Below are 19586 nucleotides of genomic sequence, written 5' to 3' on the forward strand. Positions count from 1 at the left end.
TCCAGTTGGTTCACATGCTCACCAACATTTGGTATTGTCGGCTTTTTAATTTTAGCCAATCTAGTGGGTGTGTAGTGGTATCTCATTCGAGTTTTAATTTACATTTCTCTGATGACTAATGAAATTGAGTATCTTTCCATATCTTTACTGGCCATTTTGAGACCCTCTTTTACAAATTTCCTGTTCAAGTCTTTTGCCCATTTTTCTACTCGGATTCTCTATTTCTTACTAATTTGTAGAAGTTCTTTTTATATTCTGCACTTGTATCATTGGGTGGTTATATGTATTGTTTATATCTTCTCCCATTCTTGAACTTACCTTTTCACTCTTTTTTTTTTTTAATAGTTTATTGTCAAATTAGTTTCTACATAACACTCAGTGCTCATCCCCAAAGTGCCCTCCTTCATGCCCATCCCCCCCTCCCCCCCACATCCATCAGTCCTCAGTTTTTGTCAGCATTCAAGAGTCTCTCATGGTTTGCCTCTCTCCCTTTCCCCCACCATTTCCGCCCTTCTTCTCCCCCTTGGTCCTCCGTCAAGTTCCTCCTAATCCTCCTATACGTGCAAACATATGATATTTGTCCTTCTCTGCCTGACTTATTTCGCTCAGCATAACACCCTTTACCTTTTCACTCTTAATGGTGTATTTTGATGAACATAAATTCTTAATTTTAATGTAGTCCAGTTTATTAGTCTTCTCTGTCATTAGTATGTCTGTGCTCTGTTTACGTGTCTTTGCCCACCCACACTCTTGAAAATATTTCCCTATCTTATCTTTTAGAAATCTTGTTTTCCCTTTCACATTTCGATATAGAACCCACATGAAATTGATTTTATGTATGGTGTGAGGTAAGATCAAGATCCATTTTTTATCCATCTGAATAACCTGTTGATTCAGGACCCTTTACTGAAAAGTCCATCATCCTCACCACCAGTACCCCCATGCTAGAGTGTCAACTCTGTCATGTATATAGTGTGCCTTATGGATCTGTTTCTGGACTTTCCATTCTCACTATAGGTCCATTTGCATATCCTTTAGCCGATACCACTGTATTAATAACTGAAACTTTATAATAAGACCTGATACCTAAGAGTGTAATCTTTTATCTTTGTTCTTCTTTTTAAAGATTTTCCTGGATGTTCTTGGCCACGATGTCACTTTTCATTTAGATCTACTCACATATTTACACTTTTTACTACTTTTCATTTCTTCCTGAAGTTCTGTTCTTTTTATGATCATTTTCTTCTACCTGAAGAACTTTTCTTGGCCTTTCTTTTACTGCGGGTTGGCTAGAGACAAATTCACTCAGTTTCTGGGCATCTGAAATTTTCTTTCTTTCATCTTAAATTTTGAGGCATAGAATTCTAAATGGTCCATTATTTCTTTCACCACTGTAAGGTGATTTCTTTGTTTTCTGGCTTCCATTATTTCTATTAATTCAGCTGCTTGGCTTATTGTTGCTCTTTTTTTTTCATTATGAAGTTTTTCTTTTTTATTAACTTCAAGTTAGTTAACATGCAGTATAGTCTTGGTTTCAAGAGTAGCACCGAGTGATTCATCTCTTATATATGACACCCAGTGCTCATCCCCAAAAGTGCTCTCCCTAATGTCCATCCCCCATTTAACTCATCCCCCCCCCCACCTCCCCTATAGCAACTCTGTTTGTTCTATGTATTTAAGAGTCTCTTTTTGGTTTGACTCCCTCTCTATTTTTATCTTATTTTTCCTTCCCTTCCCCTATGTTCATCTGTTGTGTTGCTGCTCTTTTGAAGGTAATGCATCTTTTCTTCTCTAGCCGCTTTTAAAATGTTGTGCCTTGGTCCTCAGTTTTACTATGCTGTACTGAAATGAAGTTTTCTTTGGTTTATCTTGATTGTAGTTCACAGAGTTCGTACAACTTCATGAATCCGTGGATTGATATGTGTTAAGAGAGATTCTAGCATAATATCCCTTTAAATGTTGTTTCTGCCTATTCTGTCTTTTCTCATATTCCAAGACAACAATTATACATATGCTAGACATCTGTGTTTCAGTCTGAATATTTATTACTATTTACTACGCTAACCTTTCTTCCAGTCCACTAACCTACTTTCTGCTCTGATAATATGCCGCTTCAGCCACCTAGTGAGTTCTTAATTTCAGTTGCCATATCCTTCATCTTTAGACTTTTTGTTTTATTTTTTTTCCATAGCTTCCAGTTCTCTGATAATATTCTGCATCTTTTAATCTATTTTCCTGAATACATAAATGTTACTGTTTTAAAGCCATGTCTTAATAATGCCAAATTTGGATCACCTGTGGGTCTGTTCTACTGTCTATTTTTCTTCTTTGCTTTCTTCTTTCCTTCTTTATTCCCTTCCTCTCTTTTTGCCTCCCTTCCTCCCATCTGTCCTTCCTTCCTTCCTTCCTTCCTTCCTCTCTCCCTCCCTCCCTCCCTCCCTCCCTCCCTCCCTCCCTTCCTCCTTTTACTTTTTTCATTATTTGGTCCTATTTCCTGGTGTATCTTTTAGATTTTATTAATTTAATTGGAGATGAAAAAATGTAGCAGCTACAGAATGTGTTATCTTTCTTCAGAGATTTATTTCTCTTCAAGAAGGCCGTTAGACTAGGGGAAGATCACCTCAATCCAATCAATGAAGGATTGACATGATTCCAGGCTTGGTTTTGGTTGTTATGAGGCCTGGTCTATTTTGGTTTGCCCTTATTCCTCGTATTTGTTCTTCCGTGTTCTTAGCTGAAATCCTGGGGTGCTTACTGACCCTGGGTGTCAACTTCTGGCTTCCTGATCCTGTGAGACTCCAACTACCCTACTTCATTTCTAAACCCCTCAGCAACTTCTTGGCTTCTTACCCTCTTGCTTTATGCAGCTTAGTTACCATGAAGTATTTCAAGTGCAAATGCTAGTCTGATAAGTGGGCTCACTTTTCTGTACTTCCTTTTCCTCAAGACCCTACAAGCCCTGCAACCCTGATAGCCTTGAACTATGGTTTTGTGTCTTCCTCTCCCTGCTGAAGACTCTGACCCAGAGCTTGGGTTCCCTGCAGCTAGCCTTCCTACTTACAAATCACCAAGTGCCTCCGGGGGAAACAGCCAAGAAAGCCGACTCTGTTCAAAGCATTCTCCTCTCTCCAGCATCTTGGCCCTCAAGTCCTAGATGTCCTGGTTGCTTTATGATGCCTTTGAATGGCTATTTTTATATTTTATTCTGCTTCTCTGGATGTTTCTCCATGGGAGCTTTGGTCTGATATAAGCCATTTCATCACAGTCAGGGTGGAAATCCGAAAGGAGACTATTTTGCCTAAAAGGTAGAGGACAGCACCCTGGGGACAGGATAGCATGCCACTGTCTTCAGCTCTTTGAGAGGCTGTTGTGCACAAGAGGGAACAGCTCCGCGAGGAGACGTTGCACGTGGAATACAGGTTATAGGCGTGCTGCAGGTGCTGCATAGTCTCATAGAGGGCAAGCATGCCTTCACTGGAAGGTTCTTCCTGGAAAGACAGCTTCTCAGCGCCAGAGGAAGCTAAAAGATGGAGCTCAGCAAACATCTGGAAGTTGCTACTGAGAAGATCCAGTAATCAGATTGTAGGAGGGGCTTAATCCATGGTAACTGATTTGTATATTGAGATCTTGCAAGATTTTTAGAAATACAGATTCTTAAATTATCTCATAGACATACTGAATCAAAACGTAGGGTCCTGGCTTCTGCATTTAACAAGGTCCCCAGGTGCTCCCCAAGCTGGAATATAGGAGCAAGGGGACTAAATACTCCCCCACCCCCAGGGGCCCTTCCAAATGAGACTCTGTGATCTGCAAACCCTAGATGCTAGAGAGAAACTCTGCCAGTGGCTGGAGACATGGAAGGGGATGGCTTCCTCACCGTCTCCTGCCTTCTGTCCATGAGGCTCCCCTCTCCCAGGAAGCAGGGCTCTGCTTGGTTCTGTTGAAATGACAGACCCATAAGGTTTAGTCACATTGTGGGTTAGCGAGCTTGTGTGGGCTAGCCTGGGAGCCTAACCACTATTTATAACATAGTTTCTGTGGGAAAATATGTTCCGAGTTCCAACAACTGCCTTTCAAAAATATGCTGGAGCACAACCTGTCAGTAATTGGGACTAACTATATAAAGTTATTTTCTCAGAAACTTTTAGCATCTCATGATAAACCTGACCTCAGAGCATGAGTAATTAATCAGCCTTCAGTGTCAGCTCAACGATGGAAGAAATTCTGCCCTGAATAATCGGAGGCCCGGCTGAAGAACAACTATTAGTTTTTTCTCAGACAAATGCAAGAGTGTTTCTCCCTGCTGTCACTGTTTTGCCCAAAGGAGTTTGGTGCTGGCTTCACCTGGAACGTGATGAATGGTCTGGGATATAATGTGGTAGCAATGACTTCAACTCTGTGCTTGCGAAGACAGTAAGAATGAGGTCACCTTTCCGGGCTTAGCTACACCTGTTCCATTCCAAGGACTCTTCCCACAGAAATGAGGTCAACAGCCATATTTCCATTGTCCTCCCACCCACCTTTTACCCCTCACCCCCCAGGTGAAGAACAGTGTTATGTAACAGAAAAGATGTGCATTTACAAGTACTCATGTAAGAAGTATGCATAGGGACCCCAAGGTGTGAACAAATGATATGATTTTGGTCCCCCTACTGTCCTCACAAAGAAATAACCCTAGTAAAGTATAGCAAGGAAGCTAAAAAAGTATACTCATTTATTTGCTGGTGAGATCACACTGAGAATGTTCGCCTCGGGTCTGGACCCCTGACTTGAAAAGGGTCATAGAAACCTGGAAGAATGACCCGGTGGCATGTTCTGGGTAGGAAAGAGGTCTGGAAATATCATCTGAATATAATCATTAGACTGAACAAACAGGGTTCAAATACAGACCCCACCAGCCCTCGATGCTTTTGTGTGTATTGGAGAAAGCTCATGGGAGCAAAGTCCAAGAGAGAAGAAGTCAAAGGGGCATCATTCCTTTGATGCCTAACACATTTAGAGAAATACAAATTCAAGTAATTTGTAATACTTTTAACATAGCCAATAGCGAAATTAATGACCGGAAAAAGACCCAAATCATATTTAAAAATCAAAGAAAATATAGCTAAATAGTAAAAAGTGGAAAAATAATAAGGATGCATTAAAACAAAACATCAAAAGGTGTGACTATCACCATAGCAATATGGCATAAAGAAGTGCATCTAAGAAATAAAAATTGCCTATCAGTATGTGAAAGGAGCTCACTCTAATCAGGAATCAGAGAAATCTAAATTAAAATTAAAAGGAGATACACTTTTCTTTCTGAACCCAACAAACTGATGACAATTTTTAAAATCAAAATACCTATTGTTGTCAAGGATGCAGGGAAGTGAGTGCTTTCATACATGGTGGGATTTTAACTTCTCGTCTTTTGGGAGAATAATTTGGCCCAAATATGGGTGAATCATGTTTAAGTTTGTTATATACTTTGCCTCAGCAATTATGTCTCTGGGAGTTTATTCTGAAAAAAAAAAAAAATACCAGTATGCGTTCAGAAAATTTAGATACAAGGATGCTTTCTGCAGTCCTATAATTGGGACAAATTCAAAATAGCGTAAATGCCCAATAATGGGAGGTCTGTTAAGGAAGTAAGGTGGTGTCAGGATGGCTAGAATGAACAACTCAGGCAACAGCAGATGTTGGTGAGGATGCAGAGAAAGAGGATCTCTTTTGCACTGTTGGTGAGAATGCAAACTGGTGCATCCCCTCTGGAAAACAGTGTGGAGATTCCTCAACAAATTAAAAATAGAACTACCCTACAACCCAGCAATTGCACTACTAGGTATTTGTCCAAGGGATACAGGTGTGCTGTTTCAAAGGGGCACATGCACCCCATTGGGTATAGCAGTGCTCTCAACGAAAGGCAAGCTATGGAAAGAGCCCAGATGTCTATCAACTAACAAATGGATAAAGAAGATGTGGTATATATATGTCTGTGTGTATATATATATATGTGTGTGTATATATATATGTATGTATGTATGTATACACATACATACAATGGAATACTACTCAGTGATCAAAAAGAATGAAATCTTGCCATTTGCAACAATGTGAATGGAACTAGAGGGTATTATGCTAAGTGAAATACGTCAGTCAGAGAAAAACAAATAATATGATTTCATGCATGTGTGGAATTTAAGAAACAAAACAGGTGAACATAAGGGAAAGGAAGCAAAAATAAGATAAAAACAGAGAGAGAACAAACCATAAGAGATTCTGAAATACAGAGAATAAACTGAGGGATGATGGAGGGAGGTGGGTGGGGGATGGGCTAGATGGGGGATGGGTATTAAACGGGGACACTTGTTGGAATGAGCACTGGGTGTTGTATGTAAGTGATGAATCACTATATTCAGCTCCTGAAATCATCATTATACTCTATGTTAACTCACTTGGATTTAAATTTTAAAAAAGGAAGTAAAGTGGGATGTGCCCGCCCTGAGGGACTGTTGACCCTTGTCAGCACAGATGTGGGTAGAATTGTGGCTCTTCAGGGCATCGCAGGTTAGCAGACCCGCTGGGTGGCCCGGTTGGGCAGGACTCCTTTACTATTAAGGAGTAATAGTAAATGCCACTATAACAGTGAGTGGCATTTGTGGGGCACCTTCCATGTCCTGGACACTGGGCTGGGCACTTTGCATGCTTCATCTCACTGAACCCTCATGGCCAACCAGCAAGGGAGGAACAGAGACCCGGAGGAGATAGGACCGTGCCCCACGTCACAGTTAGCAAACCGCACAGCTGGGGCTGGAGGGCAGGCCTGCCGACTTCCAAATGAGCTGTCATCACCACCGTGCCAGGCTTTTACCTATGTTGCTGAGAGGAAACTTCTAGATCACCTGATCCAACCTCTTCATTTCTCAGATGGAGAAGTTGAGGCTTGGAAAGGATCTCTGTAGGTATTGCCTTGGGTTCTGGGGATACCTCAGTGATCAAGACAGGTAACATCCTGACCCCATGGAGCTGAATTCTAGTTGCAGGGGGAGGGGCGAGGAGGAGGGAGGGCTGGAACAACAGATAATACGCAAATCAACACAGAAGTAGGAACATGGCATGTGTAGCAACATGGATGGACCTTGAGGGTGTTATGCTGAGCGACATAAGTCAGGCAGAGAAGGACAAATACCATATGTTTGCACGTATAGGAGGATTAGGAGGAACTTGACAGAGGACCAAGGGGGAGAAGAAGGGCGGAAATGGTGGAGGAAAGGGAGAGAGGCAAACCATGAGAGACTCTTGAATGCTGACAAAAACTGAGAACTGATGGATGTGGGGGGGAGGGGGAGATGGGCATGGAGGAGGGCACTCGTGGGGATGAGCCCTGGGTGTTATGTGGAAACTAATTTGACAATAAACTATTTGTAAAAAAAGAAGAAGTAGGAACATGGCAGGATGCAAAAAGTGCAGTAAAGAAGATAAAACCAGTGGCTGGAAAATGCCTGGGTGAGGAGTTTTTAGAAAGGGTGGGTCAGGGAAGCCATCCCGAGAAGTGACGAGAGTTGACATTTGAATGGAGAGAATTCATGCAAAGAGCTGGGGAGGCTTTCTAGCAGAGGAAACAGCTACTGCAAAAATCTGAGGTGCGAACAAACTTGATGTGATCAAAGGACCCAAGAGGTCTAAGGGAGAGCGTGCGCCTCATAACAGACCCGCGTGCTCTCCCGGGAGGAGTGAAATGCCGCAGCCAGCCTCACCTCACGGGAGTGCGTGAGGGTGGAGGGTGTGAGGGACGCTGAGGGGCTCAGGGACCTAGGCTGGGCCAGAGACGGTGCCGCCTCCTCGAAGAACCCTCGGATTTGGGGAGTTCCTGCCCTGTGTTTTGAGTGATGAACAAATGTGATGGCTGGACGTGACGCATTTCCAAGGAAAACTGTAAAGAGGGATAAGACCTGAGTCATCCAATGGGAGCGAGAAAGAAGGAGGAGTCATTGCCGGGACACCAGCATTCCCGTTTGGTCTGGCAGAATTCCTTGCCTGCAGGGTCCACAATCGGAGGCACTTGGCTGTCCCCAGGCCGGGTGTGCGACCCTGTTCTGCTAACGCCTTGGGCCAAGGGCGGGAGACTCACTCGGGCCCCAGGCATGCGACGCAGCCCTTGTTCACTGCCCTCCTTGGATACTGGGTCTGGCCCCAAACAGCATGGGGTGGTTTTCAAAAAGCAATAATGTCCTCAAAAGTTAAAAAGGAGAGAAGTAGGGGCGCCTGGGTGGCTTAGTCGGTTAAGCGTCCGACTTTCGCTTAGGTCACGATCTCGCGGTTCGTGGGTTCGAGCCCCGCATCGGGCTCTGTGCTGACTGCCAGCTCAGAGCCTGGAGCCTGTTTAAGTCTGTGACTCCCTCTCTCTCTGACCCTCCCCTGCTCACGCTGTCTCTCTCTCTCCTAGAAATAAATAAAAATATTTAAAAAAAATAAAAAAAAAAAAAAAAGGAGAGAAGTAGTAGAGATGGAATGGGATCATCCCAGCTACACACCCACCCCCTCCACTACACACACAAGCTGTGTGACCTTGGGCAAGTCTCTGGACCTCTGTGCCTCAGGCTGCAGGTGGAGGGAGCATGTGTGACTATCTCTAAGAGCCCTTCCCAGTATAAACCATCAACGTGTCAGTGGTCTCTGTGTGATTTGTCCCCAAAGAGGGTTTCTCCAAAGGCTAAGCTGAGGGCTCTGCTGACCTTTCTGGCAGAGGAGTACAGAAGGGACTTGAGAGGCCCATGGAAAGGCTGAGGGTGACATGTCCCCCTGCAGTGGCACCCGTTGGGATGTGTGAGCCTCAGTAACTGAAGTAAAAAGGTTTTCATTACTTTGTGGCCACAATCAGCATGTAAATATCACCAATGAAATTCTTTTCTGAAATTCGATTCAGTTTAATTCTTTTTTTAAAATGCTGGATTATTCACAGACCTTGCTATATTACAGAAGAGGAAAGAGGGGCACAGTATAGGCTCAGGGCAGCTCTTATGTCCAGCTTAGGCCCCATGCTATAGGAAGGCCTCGCTGGGGTACTAAGGCGCTCAGGATCCGTAAGACCCCTGGGACACACCCTCCCCGGCCCCGAACCTATACCCTCTTCCCCCTGTACCACCTCCAAGGCTCTGAATTCCCTGCCCAAACAGCTAGAGCCACTTCCAGGGCCAGGGAGCCCTTGCCTGGGTCAGCCCTCTTGAGGTTGGATTGCATCTCTAGGATGGTCAAGAGGCTCCGATGCCTGAAGGGGAGAAGGTATGGACCCAGCAGGGCATGGCTGCAGGGGTGGGCCCCAGCAGAAGGCCAGCGCCCGCTCCCCCTCCACCCCACCCCCACCCCCAGTGGCCTCTATATCCAGCCTGAAGCTCTCAGGAGCCCCAGAATTCAGAATTCAAGCTTGGCCTTCCATATCATTAGGAAGGTATATTTATTGTGGGGAGATAGAAAATATTTCATTGAACAGTTTATTTGCTTGTCCGTAACTTAAATATTTAGACGTTCGGAATGGGGTCCTACACGGGTACTAAGGATCGGCCCTGCAAACATCACAGGGAGGCTTGGCCTGGGTGCGCGCTGTTCCTTCACCCTAGCCTTGCAGGACAGCCAGGGTTCAAGTCTCGGTCCTGCCACTCACTAGCCGTGCGGTCCTGGACAAGCCCACTTCCCATAACTCTGATGCCGTGTGAGGGCGTTGTGAGGATTTAGTGAGATAATGCACGCACAGAGCCTGGCACCGTGCCTGGCTCACGGTGGGCATTGCAGAGTGTCCGTTCTCGGCACCAAGTGCCTGATGTCGCTGCCGGCGGTAACCTGGCGTCCCCCACCCCTGTTTTGCAGACTCCACAGCAGTATGAGAGAGAGTACAACAACAAGCGGTCAGACGTGGGGCCCAGCAAGTTCCATGGGTATGCCTACGACGGCATCTGGGTCATCGCCAAGACGCTGCAGAGGGCCATGGAGACGCTGCATGCCAGCAGCCGGCACCAGCGGATCCAGGATTTCAACTACACGGACCACACCCTGGGCAGGATCATCCTCAACGCCATGAATGAGACCAACTTCTTCGGGGTCACGGTCAGTCCCACACCCCAGACTCTGCTTTCCCTTGTGCCCTTGGAGGCGTACAAGGCGAACGGGGCTGCATCACATGCCCTTTGATACAAGGCCCGTTTTCTGTGATCACTGAAGCAATTTCCTGTGGGTGGTAGGATTGCAGGGCTGCTAAAATGAGGGACAGGTTCGCTGATGCTCTCTGACACGCTGGGAAAATGCTTCTCTGTAATTTGTGGGTTACAAAGGGCATAATGAGTTGACTGCACACAGAGCAATTGAAATTCACCACGTGGGGGATAGGGGCCGCAAGAGCTCCAGACCCAAAGTCAGGTTCAAATCCTGAGTCTTTCAAGCTCCAAACCATAGAGCTTTCATTCCCAAAACAGACATAATACTTACCTCATGAGGTAGGTAAAAAGATGAGCCATTGCAAAGTAAAATCTGCTAGTGTTTGTCGAGCAGGCTACTTGCTCTGAGCCTCAAGCTTCTCATCTGGAAGATAGGGATAAAAATATATGTCTTGCATAGAAGTTGTGAAAATCAGCAATGCTAATAATCGCTAACATTTCTTTAATCCTTATTATGTGCTACATACTTAGCTAAGCACTTCATATAGGTTAGATGCAATCATGTATGCCTAAGGCTAGGCACATGGTAGGCCCTCGAGAAATTGTTAGTGTTAATAACTGTCTTATTATATCTATATTCCATCCATTGGAAGTAAATGCTGCTATTATCCCGATTAAAGGTGAGGAGGCTGGAGCTCAGAGCATTTAAGTTCTACAGCTATCAGAGGTATAGCTGGGACTTGAACCTAGGTCTATCTGTGAACTGCTGCATTACGCTACCTCCCGGTAACGGCCATAAGTGGTACTTAGTTATGTCTCATGATGATGTATTTGTCACTGACTCTGCTCTCAGAAAAGAAGGAAAATTTGCCTAAAGAATAGGTCGAAATGGCTAAAGTCCTATGTTGTGTTCTAATTTAAAGAGCCACTTAGAGAATCCATCTCTATCTTGGGATATTAACAAGAGTGGACAAGATGAGTGGATTGGTGTATTTCTTAAATGTTCATATTCCTTTGTGTGTGTGCTCAGGCTTGCTGGCTGTTGGTCTGGTTGGCAGAGCCTGTGCAGGTGCTGAGGGTGTAGATGATGCTGAGGTGAAAAAGATAGGCTCCCCGTCCTGGAGCCCACGGTCCAAACGCAGGGGTGAGAGCTGGACACAGATGATAATAAGAATTAAAAGCACTCAGCACCACAGGACAAACCATTGAACCACAGAGGGGTTTCTGTGACCGTCGATGAAAACTTCAGGGAACACTTTGGAGGAGGGAGCTTTGGTGCAGTGCCTTAGACGTGCAGAGAGAGTGGGGGCTGGCAGTCTGGCCAGATGGAGCGTGGTGAGTGAGGGAGATGTGCGTGAGTGTGTGCAGGACAATCTCTCTGTTGGGATAATTCGGAAGGGGGAGGACGAGGCTGGGAAGGTAAGTAGGGGCACTTCTGAAGGAACACGCTAAGGAGGCCGGCCTTTATCCTGTAGGCCAGTGATTCTCAAAGTGCGCCTTGACCAGCTGGGAGCTGGTTGGAATTGCACCTTCTGGAACCCAACCCTGGACCTACTGAATCTGGGTCTACAGTAGGGGCCCAGCTGCTGCGGCTTAACAGACCCCGCAGGCGGTGCTAACATGCTCTGCTCCGGGCAGTGGCCTGCTGCCGAGGCTTGCTGGAAAGGAGGATCCCGGAGTAGAGCCCCCCTTGACCTGAGAGCCCTTGACCTCTGCTCCCACAGTTCAGAGTAAGGCTTTGAAGAGCTATGGGCAGCGCCCATGTGTGCAGTGCCGCCTGGATTCACACGTTAAACTTGAACAGCCTTGAAAGATTTGGTTTCAAAACAACTGTTTTTATCCTCAGAACCTCCTATAAAATCTTACGTGTGCTGGTACGTAATACAGATTGGAGAGAAGCTCCTCAGTTGAAAGGAGAAGGAACACAGGGCCCTGCCTGTTCAGCCTCCCTTCTTGCAGCCCCCAGCCACCCCCACCCCCATGGAATGGCCCCACCCCAGAGGTCCTCCCTCTCCTGGCACAAGCATAGACTGAGCCTTAGAGAGGGTGGGACTCGCCTGTGGCCACTGCTGTGGCAGAGCTGTCGCAAAACGTGGGCACACCGCTTCAGGCCGTCCTGACACCACACTTCATTTCTTATGTGGGAGAAGGAATCCGTCGTGTCTCTAGCCGAAACAGCTGGATAGAGAGCTACAGAATCTAGGAAGCATTCTGGGTCCCTCCCCGTCCTGGAACTCGGCGTTTTGACCAGATGCCCGATGTATCTTAGTGGGAGAGCGTTCGTAACCATTTCCAAGTGCTCCCTTTCATCAGAGCCAAATAATACATAAGCCCTGCTTGGCGAGCAACTCGATAAGACTATCTGAAAACTTGACATGACTTGAAGGGGAGGTTCTTTTTAGTGAGAAGTCCCTCGACACGTGTTTATGTGATTCATAATTCAGTGAATATCAGGACTGAAAGCACTCTTATTTTATCTTTTTTTAAAAATTATAGAGAGGGCGGGGGCAAAGGGAGAAAGAGAATCCCAAGCAGCCTCCGTCAGTCTCACAGACCATGAGATCATGACCTGAGCCGAAATCGAGAGTCGGACGCTCAACTGACTGTGGCACTCAGGTGCCCCGTGGACTGACGGCGCTCTTTAAAATCCTCAAGTTCAACCCCCTCATGTTGTAGACAAGTATTTGAGTTCCAGAGAGGGTGCTTTCAAAGTCACATGGAGGGATGGCTTGGCAGAGCCGAGATGGCGGCTCAGGTGGGCCCGTCCCAGCCACACCTGGTCGCACCTCCTTGACCATTGTGCACCTTCCCCTTTACCTGAGAAAGGGACGAAGTAGTGAAAAGTTCTGTCCTTTTCCCTCTTTCTCCCAGTCCCTTTTGTCACATATGAATATGTGCTTGTCGCTGGGCTGTAGACAGGTTCTGTTAAAATTGTCTTCTGACCAGAGAAGAAAGGACGTGTTCCGACAAAGGAGAAGCGTCTCTGTGGTCCAAGGAGACCACAGAAGGCCAAGTTCAGCCATAAATAAAGAGTCGGAAAGGGAAGGAATGGGAGGTGGAAGTAAATGGAAGCAGTTTCCATTTGCTGGAGGGTTTGCATTATTCGGCACACGCGGTGTCCACTTTTCCACTCTCAGGCAGGCACTTTACTCTGGGTCGCCCTCCCTCAGCATGTTTACTATACGGAAAATCGTTTAAATGCATTAAATTAATTATATCCGTGACTCAATTTCAATTGATGCAGTGCTCACACTCTCGTCTGGGAGCCAGGCCGGTGGTTCCTGGTTGGCAGGTTCAAGTGCAGACTTCTTCCGTGCATCCTAGACCAGGAATCTGGTCTTAGCTTGGAGCCAGGCTCTGTTTTATTTTCTTAGGAGTTCTCCTCCCAAGTGCCCTTCCCAGGGGACCCTGGAAAACGGAATTCCATGTCCCCACCTGTACACCGACAGCCTGGTGGGGGTCCTGCCTGCCTCTGAGTCCAAGTGCACTGATGTGATTTTTGGCCCTGTTTTTACCTCTTACCTTTCCATATGGCCTGCAAATCTCAGGATGCGTCCTCACATGGAAACCCCTCTTCTGCCTGAACAGAAACTTGGGCTAGAATGACTGTTTAAGGTATTGAAAGCCCAGAGCACTCTGAGAATCCCAGCTCAGCAGGTTTTGGTCTAGGAAAACATCCCTAACCTTCTACATGTATGAGAATCTTCCAAGGAGCTTCGTTAAAAATTCAGATTTCCCAGCCCCTCCTACAACTTCTGATCCAACGGCTTTGTGGGAGGGCCAAGGAATTCACATTATTAACAAGAAATCCCAGTGATTGTCACATAGTAACCCTGAGAATTGCTTAGGGCTTTGGTGGATGTGCACACTCGTGTGTGCACATGTACGCGTGCGCACGTGCACACATATACACACACACACACACACATTTACTTTAAACCTGTCAGAGATGTATTTGCTCCTACATTTATTTACTCTGTTAGTGGCCCTTGGATCAGGTTCTGGGAGCTGGAAGCATAGAAAAGAATAATATATGGTCTGTCCCTCAAAAACTCCCTGCCCAGTGGGGGATATAGACAAGTAGATGAGTAAATTGCTGGTCACTTTCCAAGGTCTGCCCAAGGCCGTAGGAGGAAGGATTCCATTCTGCTTAAGGCAGGGAAGACCAAGAAGCTTCCCTCAATCTTCCTGTAGTTCAGTAAGTGAAACTCAATGTGTGGACACTTGCAAGGCACCCGTGCTGTGCCCTCTCCCCCTGTGCCATGTGTTGGGTAGTGAGGACGCAATGCCAGCCTCTTCCATGCCCAGCATTGATGGTGATACGTTGTGACATAACAGACTCCTCTAATTAGGTTTTTCTACCAAAAATACACTAAATTCATCAACCAGCTTATATCCATAACCCTTCAAAACATGCTTGGGGGAGCGCCTGGGTGGCTCAGTCGGCTAAGCATCTGACTTCAGCTCAGGTCATGATCTCAGGATTTGTGGGTTTGAGCCCCACATCGGTCTCTGCGTTAGCAGTGCGGAGTGGAGCCTCTTTGGAATTTCTCTCTCCCTCTCTCTCTGCCCCTCCCCACTTCACTTTCTCTCTCTCAAAATAAATAAACTTTAAGAAAGAAAAAACTCTGCTTAGTAACATGTGCAAAGTATTCAGGTAACAACCAAAGCCTAATTCTCTTTGGGCAATCACTTTTTAATTCTTTCTAGTTTCCAGTCTTTTAAAACAAGGGTAATATACCAGATCTCAAGTGGACAAATCATTTAGGCACATGACAATAAGATATGATGGCTCTAATGAGCGGTATACCCCCTTTAGTAAATGTTTCTTCTGATTTGTCTCTTAGAATGACACCATATTTACTGTGTAGCCCCTAGGATGGGGGCTAAGTTGATGTAACCTCATTAACCCTATTACGAAAACAGAATACATATAACATTTTTCCCAGAAAGTTACTGAGGGCATGCACCCCAGGTTTGCATGGGGACTATGAGCCTTCCAAGACATTTGGACATGGAGAAATTGAAAGAAGCTCTGGGGGAAATATCTTTGACTTTGAGAAGAGGGCCCATTCTTTCTAAACTATTTACTGTGATTGCCTCCTCACTCCCCAGGGTGGACCTAATGTAGAAACGATCCAAAGTTCCTCCAAATAATGGCCCCATTCTTCATCCTCTGCCCAGCCTCTCTCAACCAGCTGCGGGTCTGGACATCACATCTGTCTGGAAGAGATGGGCAGCCTCAGGTTCAGGCATGCCGCCTCTAATGGCTGTTATCTCTAATTGATCTCACCGAGGAGGTGATGAAGAACAGCAGATGGCGAGTTGCAGCACTTATTTGCTTTTGCCATTTGCTTTTGTTGCTGGTGAACAGGAATCTGGCCTTTGCTGGTATGTCCCTTAAACTTCAAGTCTCTGTGTTAAGCCTCAAATACTGCCACTGTGCTCCCCCTGGCGACATTCTACCTGGAAAGAGGGCATCATAGATTAGTTGGAATTCAGCGACTGCAGGTACTTGGAACAGGTAGTTAGGGGAAGCCAGTGAGATCCTCGTCCTGGGGAAGTGTGGGCTAAAGCCTGTTTATGTCACAGACACACACTGCAGCCTCACCCTACCGTGGGGCTAAGGTTGGGCAGTTGATTTTTCACCCAGATAGGAAACTTCACACCACACACACACACACACAAATTAGTTAAACATCATCTTGCTAGAATTGGCCCATCTCTCCCGCCGTCTGATCCTTTAGACTCCTGATTTTATTCTCTAAGACAGGTTAACCTACAGGCTTTGCACCAGCCACCCATTTGTGGTTTATATTTGGTATCGTCAGTTAAGGTTGTTGAATTTGAGTGAGTTAAGAAACAGAGCACGAGGAAGTCCATCCATAAGTAGAGAAAACTCTGCCAGTCCAGGATCTGACCTCTTCGGGGACTGGTCATTCCACCAGTCATGACTCCATCCCCTGGGCTATCCTGATGCTGCCTGTTTCTCAATTTTGTGCTCGAGGCTGTCGCTAGGACCTTGTCAGAAGCTCAGTAACAGCCCAACTGTGATGTGTCTGCTGCACGTCCTAAAAAACAGGGCTCGTCCCAGTGACCCTGGCGTGCTAGCTGCCAAGGCCACTCGAGCTTTCCTTAAGGCCTCCCTCTCATGAGCCTTTCTTGGCTGTTTTCCAGGAGCAGCAGCCAACCCTTCCAGAACTTCCTCACACCCCACCTGTCTCCACCCCATCCCAGAGTCTGGAAGTTCCAGGAGAATTACATTATACATAAACCTAACAGGCCCACCCCTGAAACTCACATAAAATGAACCATTGCCTGGGGGATGGCAGTAATGAACTACAACAGGAAATGCAAATGTGTAAAGTCAGACAAAGTCCGTTACTTAGCGCTGTGTGACCTCAGGGAAATTATTTACCTCTCTGTACCTCAGTTTCCTCATCCATGGAAGAAAATACAACCTAGTTCATAGGGTTGATATGATAAGTAATGATGGCATTTAGCTCCCAAAATGGCATCATCCTTCTTACTATTATTATTACTACTGATATCGCAATGGTGACTTTTCAAAGAACAAAGTTTATGCGGGTCTAATCAAGCAATATTCAGAATCAAGTCCAGCAAAACAACCATTCTATACCTACTCAGGGCCAGTCTGTTTCACATATACTATCTCACTTAATTATCTCAATAATTAACAAACCAATTAACTTCTTTAAGGTTATAGTGGTTTAATATTACCGCAGAGTGGAGTAAACTCTGTCTGTAAGCAAGAACACTTTCCTGCTTTCTACCTGCTGCCGTTCCCTCTGGGGAGTTGACACCTTAAAGCTGGAAAGCGTCGGCTCACAGACCCGTCTGTCCTTCCGTTCCTCCCTTTAGTCTGGCCCAAACTCCCGTGACCCTGGGAACTAGCACTCGGCATCACACACGAAAACTCCAGCACCTACCGTCCGAGTCCCAGCCAGATCTCCGGGGGTCTCTTTTAGGGCTTTGGTCAGGTCTGCCCATCCCCCCCAGCCGTGCAGGTGTCCCTGCTGGTGGTTCACACCTTGGGCAATCGGAGCCTCCCAGCCTGCGGGTGCCTGGGACTCACACCCCAGCCCAGCGGCCAGCAGCCACGCCTGGCTAGTGTGGTCTTAGGGCACTAGTGCCATTCACGCCCCAGAGCTCCCCGCAGGAGTAGGCAGAGGCTGGCCCTCACCTGAAACCACCCAGCGTGGCCTCTTCTCTCTCCTCTCTCCCTCACAAGCTTCTCCTGAGCACATGGCTTCAAAACATCACTTGCACACGATTCCCTGTCCTGGGCTCTGCTTCTGGGGCATACGAAGACACCCGTGCGTCCTCAGGGGAAATTGAAGCATTTTCCACAGGGAATTTTTACTGTAATCTAATTGTCATTCTCTGCATTAAGTTTAGCAGCCACCCTCCCCCATCACCTCTCTCACACCCATTAGAGGGTTCTGGGCTCTTCTCCCTTGCACTCAGTTGCTTTGCTACTCCCCCTGCCTATTGCAGTTAGCCTGGGGAAGAGCTGTACTCCTGTGATGAATTAGCCGCTCCCAAATTTGCAAGGAGCACAGCTTTTACATGCGCCTGGTCCCACACTTCCACACCTAGCACTTTACACCCGGTGGGCGCTCTTAACCACTGCTAAGCTTGCGTTCACTCTGTTGGATGGAATCCACACGTGATTGAGAAATTAAGTCACACTCTCCCCCTCTGCTGCCTTCCGGGCTTCTCGAAACTAAAAAGACTGTTTCTGCCCAATAAATAATCAGAAGTGACAGGAGAAGTATTAACAGAACCTATAGTCATTGTATCTGCTAATAGTGATCCCCAAGTCCTTGCTGTGATGGCTGGCATCACTGGTTCCCACAGGGTGGGGACATGTCCCTGCCATGCACTCTTGGGCCGGGGATGGGGGCTTCTGCTGCGTCCTTCCCGAGGCAGGAGAGAAATCCACCCTCTACCCCCCCTCCCCAGTCTCTCCCATCAGCATCTCTCTGTGGCTCAAGTCCTAGGGCCCGAGGGGGAGGGCAGGTCACTGATGGTCAGGAGCATTTCCTCGAGGTAATTGCTTAGTAATCAACAACTACGATAATAATAATAACCAACGTGTGACTGCCCTGTGCAGAGAGTACATTTATAGTCTCTATCTCCTTTGCTTCTCCATGCAATTACATTTATTAACATAATGCTAATAATAGCTATTAATTAATGAGCTCCTACGGCATTCCAGGCAGCATCCTAAGTGTTGTATACATGTTATTGATTGTGAGGCTCAAAAGAGCCACCGGGTAGGGGATGGGTAATTGCAAAGCCTCCTCGCAGGGAGCGGCATCAGGCTCTCTCATCTGTGTCCCGTCTCTGCCCACGTGTCCCCTTGTCAGTGAGGCTTCCTCGACACCCTATTTGAGATCACAGCTCCCACCCCCTCATTCTGCATCTCAACAGTTACCCCCATTGGACGTGCCACCCCTAAGACTTAGAGCTGGGTGCCTGGGACGTGATAGGTGCCTGATAAATCTTTGTTTAATGAATGAAGGATTTAGATCATTAATGACATTGTCAGAGATTTTTTATTTTTTTTATTTTTTTTTTAATGTTTTATTTATTTCTAGGAGAGAGAGAGACAGTGTGAGCAGGGGAGGGTCAGAGAGAGAGGGAGTCACAGACTGAAACAGGCTCCAGGCTCTGAGCTGGCAGTCAGCACAGAGCCCGATGTGGGGCCCGAACCCACGAACCGCGAGATCATGACCTAAGCGAAAGTCGGACACTTAACCGACTAAGCCACCCAGGCGCCCCTGTCAGAGATTTTTTAAAAACAGGTTGAGCAAAGATCAATGATGCATCCTACACGTAGCAAGTGACAAGAGTTTGTTCAAAGCTGCCGACTCTGGCTGGCTCAGAAGTCTATGGTCTTCACCATTTAGGAGTTCCATTAATTCAACCAGCATTCCCAGTTCCTCCTATAAGCCAGAGCTGGGGCCAGGCAGGAGGAGTAATATGGAAGGTTTGCTCCCAAGGAATTCGCGGTCCAAACAACCTTGTGAGATGCGTGAAGGGGAGCAGGAATCATTCTATCCAGGTTAACAGTGGAGGATGTCATGGGCTCCCCTCTTGCGCTGGGTTATTCATGTGCCCCTCTGCCCCTTCCCAGTGGACGGAGAGCCCGAGAGCCCCTTGAGTGGGACTGGGGCCCAAAACTCTCTCTATATATCCTGTATAATACAAGCTCTTAGTCCTTGAAACCTGTTTGCTGACTGAATGCATTAGGAAATTATAGCTCAGTGCGGCAAAGAGGCTCTACAGGGCCCCCACGGTGTTAACAGCGAGCCTAGCTCAGAACCACATCCTAGGTGCTCTGATTCTAAAGGCAGGTGTCTCCAAATCTTGTGTTCCTAGGCACCGCTCGGCTGTCCCCCCCTGTTTCTTTAAACACAATTACAAACGACT

The 19586-nt window shown here is 46.7% G+C and overlaps 1 protein-coding gene across 1 annotated transcript in view; it reads left to right on the forward strand.

The window, feature by feature from the left end:
* GABBR2 (gamma-aminobutyric acid type B receptor subunit 2) overlaps window positions 1–19586 on the forward strand; it is a 351400-nt gene that overhangs the window by 205780 nt on the left and 126034 nt on the right. Inside the window, exon 7 of the mRNA XM_039234825.1 lies at window positions 9844–10080. Within this exon, the coding sequence (XP_039090756.1) occupies window positions 9844–10080 (237 nt within the window). The remainder of the gene's footprint in view (window positions 1–9843; window positions 10081–19586) is intronic.

The sequence above is a fragment of the Hyaena hyaena genome, unplaced genomic scaffold (genome assembly GCF_003009895.1).
Source record: "Hyaena hyaena isolate Hyena2069 unplaced genomic scaffold, ASM300989v1 scaffold_93, whole genome shotgun sequence".
NCBI lineage: Eukaryota > Metazoa > Chordata > Mammalia > Carnivora > Hyaenidae > Hyaena > Hyaena hyaena.